Source organism: Primulina eburnea, unplaced genomic scaffold (genome assembly GCF_022965805.1).
Source record: "Primulina eburnea isolate SZY01 unplaced genomic scaffold, ASM2296580v1 ctg284_ERROPOS400000+, whole genome shotgun sequence".
NCBI lineage: Eukaryota > Viridiplantae > Streptophyta > Magnoliopsida > Lamiales > Gesneriaceae > Primulina > Primulina eburnea.
The window spans coordinates 52591-62480 of NW_027331112.1; the positions used below are offsets into that span (position 1 = coordinate 52591).

General features: G+C 35.6%; 2 protein-coding genes and 1 non-coding gene across 5 annotated transcripts; 1 reads left to right on the plus strand and 2 right to left on the minus strand.

The window, feature by feature from the left end:
* Positions 1–350: 350 nt before the first annotated feature.
* On the minus strand, positions 351–4105 carry LOC140820894 (sphinganine C4-monooxygenase 1-like). 3 transcript variants are annotated; one of them, XM_073181270.1, is made up of 3 exons: positions 3573–4105; positions 1413–2003; positions 351–858 (listed from the first exon to the last, which is right to left on the minus strand). In XM_073181270.1, exons 1-2 carry the CDS (start codon positions 3804–3806, stop codon positions 1449–1451), a joined length of 789 nt encoding a protein of 262 aa, XP_073037371.1. In that variant the 5' UTR covers positions 3807–4105; the 3' UTR covers positions 351–858; positions 1413–1448. The 3 variants fall into 3 exon arrangements, with proteins under 3 accessions (XP_073037371.1, XP_073037370.1, XP_073037369.1); XM_073181269.1 differs by having other exon boundaries at positions 354–776; XM_073181268.1 differs by lacking the exon at positions 351–858 and having other exon boundaries at positions 1154–2003; positions 3573–4104.
* Positions 4106–4188: 83 nt separating this feature from the next.
* TRNAM-CAU (transfer RNA methionine (anticodon CAU)) lies at positions 4189–4260 on the plus strand. Its single transcript has one exon. It is a non-coding gene; the product is annotated as a tRNA-Met (tRNA).
* Positions 4261–5096: 836 nt separating this feature from the next.
* On the minus strand, positions 5097–7246 carry LOC140820896 (protein GAMETE CELL DEFECTIVE 1, mitochondrial-like). Its single transcript, XM_073181271.1, has 3 exons — positions 6643–7246; positions 5643–5829; positions 5097–5461 (listed from the first exon to the last, which is right to left on the minus strand). Exons 1-3 carry the CDS (start codon positions 7194–7196, stop codon positions 5255–5257), a joined length of 948 nt encoding a protein of 315 aa, XP_073037372.1. The 5' UTR covers positions 7197–7246; the 3' UTR covers positions 5097–5254.
* Between the last annotated feature and the right edge of the window lie 2644 nt (positions 7247–9890).

Consider the following 9890-nt stretch of genomic DNA (forward strand, 5'->3'; position numbering starts at 1 on the left):
GATTTGTTTTAGATTGTAATCATATAATTTGTCAAATTTAATTTTTTTCATTTAGTAACTTGAAATTTTTTTAATCATTTTTATTTTATTTTTTCTTAAATGAATTTTAACATCTGTAAAATGAACTTTATTTATACCATACAAGCTACGTAATAGAGAATCTCAATGTTAAATAAACAACATTCGTTGGATTTAGTTTGAGGAAAAAAAAATCAAACAAAAAAAAAATCAAGTTATTGGATGAAAACCAAACTTTAACAAATTACAAAACTGAAATCTAAAACAAACCAACTTACATAATCAAAATCATAAATTTTACTGATGCTAAAGTTATATGCATTTGTGCTCACATGCCAAAAAAAAAATTCATATGGCAGGATTATATTTATCACCTTCACACCCTTTGCGGTCCCAAAATATTCATAATATCCAACAAATATCAAAGTGTAGACGAAATTCGATTTGAAAAACATCCAAATATCAGAATATTAGCTCAAGATCTTTGTAACCAACATACTGCTAGGTTTCTATCAGAAGGGTACCAAAATCTGAAACAAGAGGCATGGCCGGCCACCGATATTTTGTTGCAGGCATCGATCAATACCACTGCAGCCAAATCTGAAGCAAAGTAAACCTGAAAAGAAGCCAGACGACGACAACCATCTGGGCGCAGCACCAATGAATTAAACCCCAAAAAGGGTCCATTCGGCCTTAATCCAAGTATTCTTCAACAAAGAACAAAGACGTCTATCTGAGTTTGGATCAAGAAATTTGATCTGAAGGAAGAGATTCGCAGATGAGTTCGAAGCAAATCCATCTCACTTGCCATTGCATGTAATTAAATTAGTAAAGATCGATCTGAAATTCACCAAAGATTCATTGCAAATAAATCATGCTTACCATTAAACTTGCATAAGCTAATGAAGGGCGATTTGATATTCACCTTCATCCAATCCAAACAATACAATACAATACAATACAATCAAATGGATATGAAATCTATTATTTCAAATAATACAACATTTCATATTTCATCATACATTTGCAACTCAACACGAAGTAATAGGACCATGTCTTATGGGAAACATTTTCTCATTGATGGAATTGATCTGGCTATTAACTCTGAAAAGCTAGCCTTACATTTGAAAGAATCGTATCGAAACTATACCCACATTCAAGATTCAAATTAAAGTTTACAAGGAGCAAACTAAAGTTCGAATTTAACAGACAAGATCGTGTAGCGCGGAGTCTGTCTGTCTCAAAGAAAAGCATTCACCTCGATCATTTATTTAAAACATTTTTCAAAGGAAAAGAGGAGGAATATAATACATCAGATGTCATGTACAATGTAGAGATATGCACAAATCATAAAACACTCAATCATCGAATAAAAATGAGACAAAAACCTATACCGATACACACTAATGGCTGGCAGTAGGTTATCTTCGTTAGTTTTCCTTGACAACTTTTATAGGCTGAGCTTCAAAACCACCAGCAGATCTCTTCACAAGTGAATATGGCATGTAAGTGCCGAGAATCCTATCCCACGTGACAAAAAATGGCTGTGAAAAGTTACACTTGTTGCCATATAGCTGATGGTGAATATCATGATAGGCAGAGTTGTTTCTAAAGAAAATGTGGAACAGATTTCCGGGTAGCCATAGCCCACAATGATCATCAACTGTTTTGATGGTAGCGAAGGAAAAGAAGAAGATGGAAGCTCGAGGAGACATGCCTGAGACCAGGAATGACAAAGCTCCGCCAATTGTGTCAAGGAGAAGACCCTCCAAAGGGTGGTTGTACAAAGCTCCAAAAGCATAGGGGACAACAAGCCGGTGATGCTGAGAATGGATATGCCGGTACAAGAACTTGTTGTGGTGCATGTAACGGTGCATGAAATATTGCCAGGTATCTAATACCACCATAGCGACAAAAAACTGTCGGGCAAGAACAATGAGGGAGGAATGTTGAGCATGTGCAGCTTCATTTTCACTTCCAGTAACCTAATGACAAATATAGTTACTACTCAGAACTATAAAGGGAAAGAATAACACATGTAGTTGAGTTAGAAAAGCACATACTTTAAGACATGGAACATAATTGGAAAATTATTCCAAAAATATTTCCAGGCAGGAACACCGTCCATTATGTGTCTAAATATACAAGCCCCACAGAGACCAGCTCAGTTAAATAAATGAATTATCTTGCTTCAGATCCATTTCATCCATTTAATCACTCAGAATATTTCCAGCTGAAAATAAAGACCACCTCAGAACAGTGCATGTTCTTTTCACCGAAAAATTTACTAAGGAATTCACTATGTAGCTTCACTTTTGCACTGAAGATTCATGCAACTGTTATCTAAATCAAAAAGCGTCTGTCATTATTTTCAATGCTAGTACATGATTAGAAAAATTTATATATACATCATCATGTTTGCTGGATTATGTATAGAACTAAAGAAGTATATATGCTGGTTTCTTAAGTTCCAGGTTCGAAGTGATGAAGTTTTGTGCTCCCTAAAATCTCATGGTCGAGGAAAAACAATAGTTTCTAAACTACCAGCATAGGATTTGATCTCCTGAAAAATTAAATGTTTTCTGCAATGAGAAGGTGAACCCAACTCTTAAGGTGAGACTAAATGATATCTGTTCAGGGCTGAGGAGAACTATCAGGAAGTAAAAGTACAATACATTAACACATGCCTCCAAATTCTCGAAGTTCATAACAAAACAATGCAGAAAATCATGGTATGGCAAATTCATTCATGTCGTACCCCAGTTGATCCACAATAAAGGGAAATTATACGTATATAATGAGAAAATCTATGTCCTAAATGGACCAAGTCTAGTTGATCAACCCTTAAACAACCATACAGTACCCCGAAAGATCCTCTATTCAACAGTGTAGATTGTAGAAACACATTTATAATTGGTTTCCATTTACATTCCCATATTTGGAAGTAAAAAGAGAAGAAAAAATTTGGAAAGTTACTTTTTATCAATTCATATAAATTATGCTAACAAGAAACAAATGATAATATATAACGCAATTTTTTGAGGGCGTTATCCAACTCGTACAAATTACCAGGATGCAAAATTAGGTAATTTCGAAACAGAAAAACCAATCTTCAAACAACTACATACAAGGAGCACTTTACAAACTATAGAACAGCCAGAATAACAGTTATTTAAGATCATAAACAGCATTTTCATGAAGTAAACCTCAACAAATGGTACACACATAAATACACATATATCTTTTTATCCATACTGGGTTTGAACTATATATACTTCTTAAAACCAATCATAAGATAATCAATTCAATCCAGAGTAAAAACACTTTTGAAAGAGCACAATAGTTGTCAACAATAGAAACTAGCATACACGGCACGTTACAACCCCACCCCCCCCCCCCCCCCCCCCCCACACCCACACACACACACACACACACACACACCCCCCCCCCCCCCCCCCAGCAATCCAAAAACAATTTCTACATGCTCAGAACTCACTATATCCATGCATAACATAATAGTTGAACAAATTCAAAAATAATAAAGGTAAACTTACGGCAAAGAGAACGGTGGCCACAACCGCCTGAACAGCCTGCTGAAGAAGGACCCCTTTGAAAACATCTTTCTTGGACGCCAAATTCTTCTCATCTTCATCCTTCCTCGTGTGCAGCCTGTAATCATCGAGGAATCCAAGCCCGATATAGATTCCTGAATAAACCCAGTACACAATTATGGGTACAAACGTGCCTAATATCTCGTCCGAAACGTCCCATCCCTTCATTATCTCCATACCCAATTCTTCCTTCCCAGGATAGATTACAAGTGGGATTTCGATAAAAACACAGTGCCGTATTTGTGTTGGATTATGAATTCGTCTGTTATCTATATTCGTGGATAAGGGACAAAAAAAATAATCAGAAAAAGAACCCTAGATCCAGACACAGCCTGGATCGAGTGTTTGACATAAAATGGGTTCGCTGGAAAAGTGAATCGAAACTGGATTCCAATCCGACGATTGATTTTTGATTTTTTTAAGAGAGCCAACTTTTGGTCCAATCTTGATTTCGAGAAAGTTCAAAATTATAGGACTTTGCTTTGAACGTAGGCGCCGGCAATGTAGACCATAAAAATGTTATTGAATATATATTATTTTAGGAGATATATTTCAACAAATCAGAGTGGCGCAGCGGAAGCGTGGTGGGCCCATAACCCACAGGTCCCAGGATCGAAACCTGGCTCTGATAATTCAGAAGCAGGCTTCCAACGCACTAATTTTTTGTCTAAATTTTTTATTCCAACAGGATCCGACCCGTAAAGCTCAATTGGATTCAATCTCGGATCGGTCCAAACCGAACCATTTGTTTTGATAGATTTTTAAATGATTATGATTTCGATGTTTTAAAATTAATCAAACAAAAAAATATCAGTTTGGTTCAATGTTTATATTAAAAAAATAATAACCAAATCAAAATGATTTAACAAGTTATATTTTTATTAGTAATTTGTAATTGATTTTCTTTATTTTAAAATCTATCTAATTATTTTTGTTTATTTTGCTGAGATATATTTGTTGATACAAATGAAAACAGATGATTGTGGAATTTTTATACCAATTTGAGAAATTAATTTTTTTTATTTTGCTGAGAGAATTTAAATTTTTATTATTTTACTCATAGAATTTTTTATACCAATTTGAGAATTTAAATTATTTTGAAATCCACATACATGGACGCGTACATAATAATTGTTTGCTGCAACGTTCTTGGATTTGATCGGCCACTATGTCAGCCATGAAATCCCTAATAATATCATATTTGGTAAAGCGGATTCAGAGGTCAATTTTGTAACATTAATCCGATCTGTGAAAAATATTATCCTAAAAAATATTCCTTTCATTATCGAATACTTGAATTCCTGCCCAGATTCTATCTCCATTTCTTACGTCTATCCTGTGCCCGATCCCCGACGATTGTCGGCCCGGCAGCCTGTTGACGATTCTACTATTGCATCATAGCATGCCTGGTTTTTTAAAATTACATCGTTTTTCCAGGTTTCATCTGCTGTTAATGAGACCTTTGAGTTAAAAGTAGAGCTACTTCATCATTAATCATTTGCATACTTGTGTTTTCTTATCTCCTCCGCTTCCCTTACAGTTACAAAGTACGCGTGGTTTGTTCCTTAAAATGCTATTGTCTCGATAAAATTTTAAGCAATGGAACTAGCACAAAATAGTGGGGATCATCTCCCTCTATTAGAAGGATAAGAGGCAACAAAGTTGACCTTCTCTTCTCTGAAAGGTTGAGTGGATTCATCTGATACACTGGGCAACCTTGAAACGCTTCCCTTCCCTTTTCTTGAATTTGGTCCGATTTCCTCTATCATGTACTTCCATCCATCAATCGGCCTCCTTCGACTAAATATGTGGGTTTTTATAAAGCTACCAATCTGAATCAAACCAAAGGTTAAAAATAAAACAGAGGTAGTAGACTCCATAGGGGGGGAGGGGGGGTGGTGGTGGCTAGGTGCACTTTTAAAACATAATTCAAATTTCCTTTCTAATTTAGGTGAATGCCTACACAAACAACATACTGTAATAAACAAGTTAAAACAGTTTCACTATACAAACCTGGAACTTATTGAATGCTATCCGACGCTCAAATTCTTGAACCAGAATGTCTTCTTCTCTTTGCGACATATCCCATAGATTTCCATCTGGTGTTTTGGATGTTGTTTCCCAGCCATCAGGCTTGTTCTTGAACTCAGAACCAGCGATTTTCGGGTTGCCCAAATCAGTGTGAGCAGAATCGAATATCCTGCATACATTGAATTTGGTGAGTTCAAGTCTATCACTCTTAGTTCCCCGAAGTTTCTAATAAAGAGCAAATCCAAGAACACAGGGATAACAACTTTCTAACGCCTTCTTGCTTTAGAAACGTGAAATCAAATATGTAAATATATACTTGGCTGAAATAACTCCATCAGATGTTAGACTGATCGAAATTTCCATATAACATGAAGTCCGTTCTTCATTTTTCATGTCTTTCAAGCTTTTGTCAAATATTTTCGTCAAACCAACAATAGACTACAACCCGAAAGCCCAATACAAAGAACTAGTCCATATAGCCGAAGAGTCGCTCATTATTAAATCGCAGATTAGCACCCCCCCCCCCCCCCCCCCCCCCCAAGTTCTAGCAGAGTTCATGTGAGACTCGATTCTAGCGTACCACACAACATGCCTATTGCAATCAGGTTGAACATACAAATAAAGGGTAACCCTTATCTATCTGATCCTTGTTCTGCACTCTCTCTATAGAACACACAAAGATTTAAACCGTAACAAGTGAGTCTATAGCCTAAGAGATTTCATATCACAATTTCAAGCTACTCCATACATGAAACTGGTTACGAATGTACCTTAGGCTAAGCTTATGAAATGTGTAACCAAGACAAAGAATTTCCGAGCAAAATATCTTCTTGCTCAAATCATTCACGTCCAATTTGTGTTAGCATAATTCAAGAAACATAAAAGAAAAAAAATGCAGTAAATGATCAACATGATTGACAAGAAAATTCCATCTTCTAATGAAAAAATTCAATACTGATGAAGCAGAGGATAAATGTCATACTCAGAGCAGCTGTCGAGCAATTTTTCGATGTCATCTCCACCTGAAACGAAGTTCCCCAATTTAGCTTCCTCCTGTTTCTCAATCTCCTTCACCCAAAGACCAGCGTGTATTTTCTGCTTCTTCAATCTGTAATCCCTCTTCACATTCTCCAAGCTATAAAGCGAAGAAGATGAGGTTTTCGCATTTACGTCCTCTTTTGTGACCGTTTTGCCCTTCCTTTGATCCCAATTATCGTTCATTTCCTCCACGAAGGCCTTGGTCTCGGTGTCGATTTCTTCCTGATGAGAGGGAAGAGTGGTGGTACTACTTCCGCCCTGATCGGTGGTGGGGAGAGAGAAGGAGACGTCGGACTCCCACGGGGCTCGTTCTGATTTGCCGGAGAGATCGTCGGGAAGCCATGCTGTCTCCCACGCTTCGTTCCACTCGTCCTCTCCGGTACTGATGTTATTCTTCGGCCGATTGGTGGATTGACGTCGCACGGCTGTGACGGTGGCGGCTGGCCAAGGGCGGTGTGTTCTGAGAATGGCTGTGAGTCGCCTGTGAATCGGATTCATTTCCCGAACGTGGTTTGGAAGAAATCGGGTATTTTCTTAGGGGGTCTGTTAGAGTTTGGGTTGGCCCATTTTGTACTCGATAAATAGGCCCATTATGGTTTCGGCCCAAATAGGATTCGTAAATTAGATGTGCTCGTCTGCCCCTTTTCTACTCCGATCAGCGACAGCCGACTGACGGGCGGGGTGAGATTCTCTCCGGTGGCATAGGACATGATATTATGACATTCATGTTAAGCACTATCATTATTGTTAGCTCGTTGTCGATATTCGTTGTTATCTGGTACTGTTGTTTATCTAAGATCATGATGCGACTGATATACATTGATACACATGAAACCGTAGATATGATTGAACAATTCCGTGGTTAGTGCGGTCATTTGAGGTGAGCACTGAGATTGTATCATCTAGTTGTTTCGTGCCATCCGTTGTCGTGTGACATATATTTGAGGCTAAGTCATGGATGTTGGTGTGAGCATCACGACATGATTGAGGCTTAGTCGTGGTTGTTTGTTTTAGCATCACGAAGGTGCTGTGGATGTTTATGTTAGCATCACGGCATGCATGGCGGTTTAGTTGCATGGTGATGTAGCTCCCCTGTGCATTGTTGCTCGAGTAGTACTCCTGTTGTTATCCTACCATTCATTGACTCCAGTTATCCCGTCATTATTGAGCCATGTTTCATGCATTTCATTTATTTTTATTTTTGTTGTTTAACTGTTTCATACAAAAATACTAACCTCAGTTGTTTACCGATGGCTGTTGTGGCTGCGATGGGGCACCATGGCAGGTCTCCCAAGTAATTTTGCAGCACCAGGCTGTGGATCGGCTTGTGGAGCTATAGATTGAGGTTGGGTTTCGGTGGTTTTATCGATTAGAATCTCCCCGTTAGTCTTTATGTATGTCTCAGAGTCTGTTTCAATCTATGTCGTATTTTAATTTCTAGGTAAATGCCTGGTGTATTTGTATGAATATTTAGCTTGTTATTGTTATGTTTGGACTAGTTTAGTTGTTTTAAAGCCTTGACAACTTAATTGAATTTTTGCTTGAGTTTTTCGAGAAGTCCTATTTATGGGTATGTTATGCGAAATTTTTCTAGATCCTGAGATCCGTTTTTAAAATATTTTAAATCATTTATGTTGCAGTTTTAAATTAAATGAATTATCATTTGATAATTAAGTATCATTAGAGTAAATGGGCCTCACATCTATTGTTTGACGAACAATATTTGTGGAATGATCGCATTCATTTAAATTGATCGGAGTTCATTTAATCAAGGGAAATTTTTTTTTTTTTTTTTGGTCTAGTACTTTTTGTTTTGGTGGACTAACTTTTCAGTTTTTTGTCTTCGTACAATAACTTATAAATTTAAGATATTTTGATTCATCTACTACCGAAATGTTCAATTTTTGCCATAAAACACTTATTAGATAATGGTTAGAACATATTTTGGTGTCAAAAATATTGATTGATCATGATGGAATTTATATAACTTATAAATTTTGTTTTATTTATTCAAATTTTTTATATTAAGCTGCTTCCAATAAATTGATTTCCATTCAAAATCGAGAAATCCTAATTTTTTTGGCAACTTTAGCTTTAACCGTCATCTAACTAATGTTTTCTGACAAAAAAAAAAAAATGAACATTCTGATCATAGATTGAATAAAAAAACCAAAATTCAGAAGTTATGTTATTAATAACAAAAATTTAAAATTAGTGGACCAAAAAAATATGACATGTTACCATGCAAAGAAAGGTTATTTTCCGGCCCTCTAATAAATCACCAGTTCATTTTATGAAGCTGAATGAACCATTATAATTTATAATTGCGACAAATTTTCTAAATAAATTCTCATCAAATTTATCAGTTTTTATTAACGTAAATAAATATACATATATGGGTTTTTGATAATATGATTACGTTTTCAAGTAAATTAAACAATTTGTTGGTAATTTATAGGCATTGTTATGCTTCGTTGTTCGGAGCATTGTTGGCGTGCATGTCCATATATGCTAATAAATTTAACAAATACCTCTGGAGAAAAGAACTTTAACAAATAATAATTATCATCTGACATTCAATGAATTATAAAAGCATACTTCGACGGAATACTGTGAAAATTTTATATTAAATATTATAAGCATCAGATGTCTTTCTCCTTCGTTCTTTTACATATATATTAACCTGATCATATCATTAATCCACTACAAATTTTCTTTATGTATTCGGGGAGATAGATTTGAAATCGACGAATGAAATAATAAATCAAATCTTAAATCGACATATGATTTATATAACACATTTGTAATATTTATAAAGTAGAATGAAATTATTATTGGATAAACATGAAATTCATCATAATTATCATGAAAGACTTTGTAACATGTAAGAATTGGATTTGAAGTTTACGATATTACTTCTCTAAATAACAAAATTACATTTTGAAACATTTGAAATTCACGTATTTGAAATCTATCAATCCGAAGATAATTTAAACAGAGTTTAACCGAAAGATGATCTCTGCATTGATCTCAAAATTATAATTAGTTATAATCGTATATTCGTAACATTTCGATCGCGTGGGAAATCGTTGTTGTGCTCATAAATATTTTTAAGAACAATAAAACACGAAGTACAAAAATCGAAAGCCGTTCTAGTTTTACTCGTATAAAATATGTTGATTTTCTATTTAG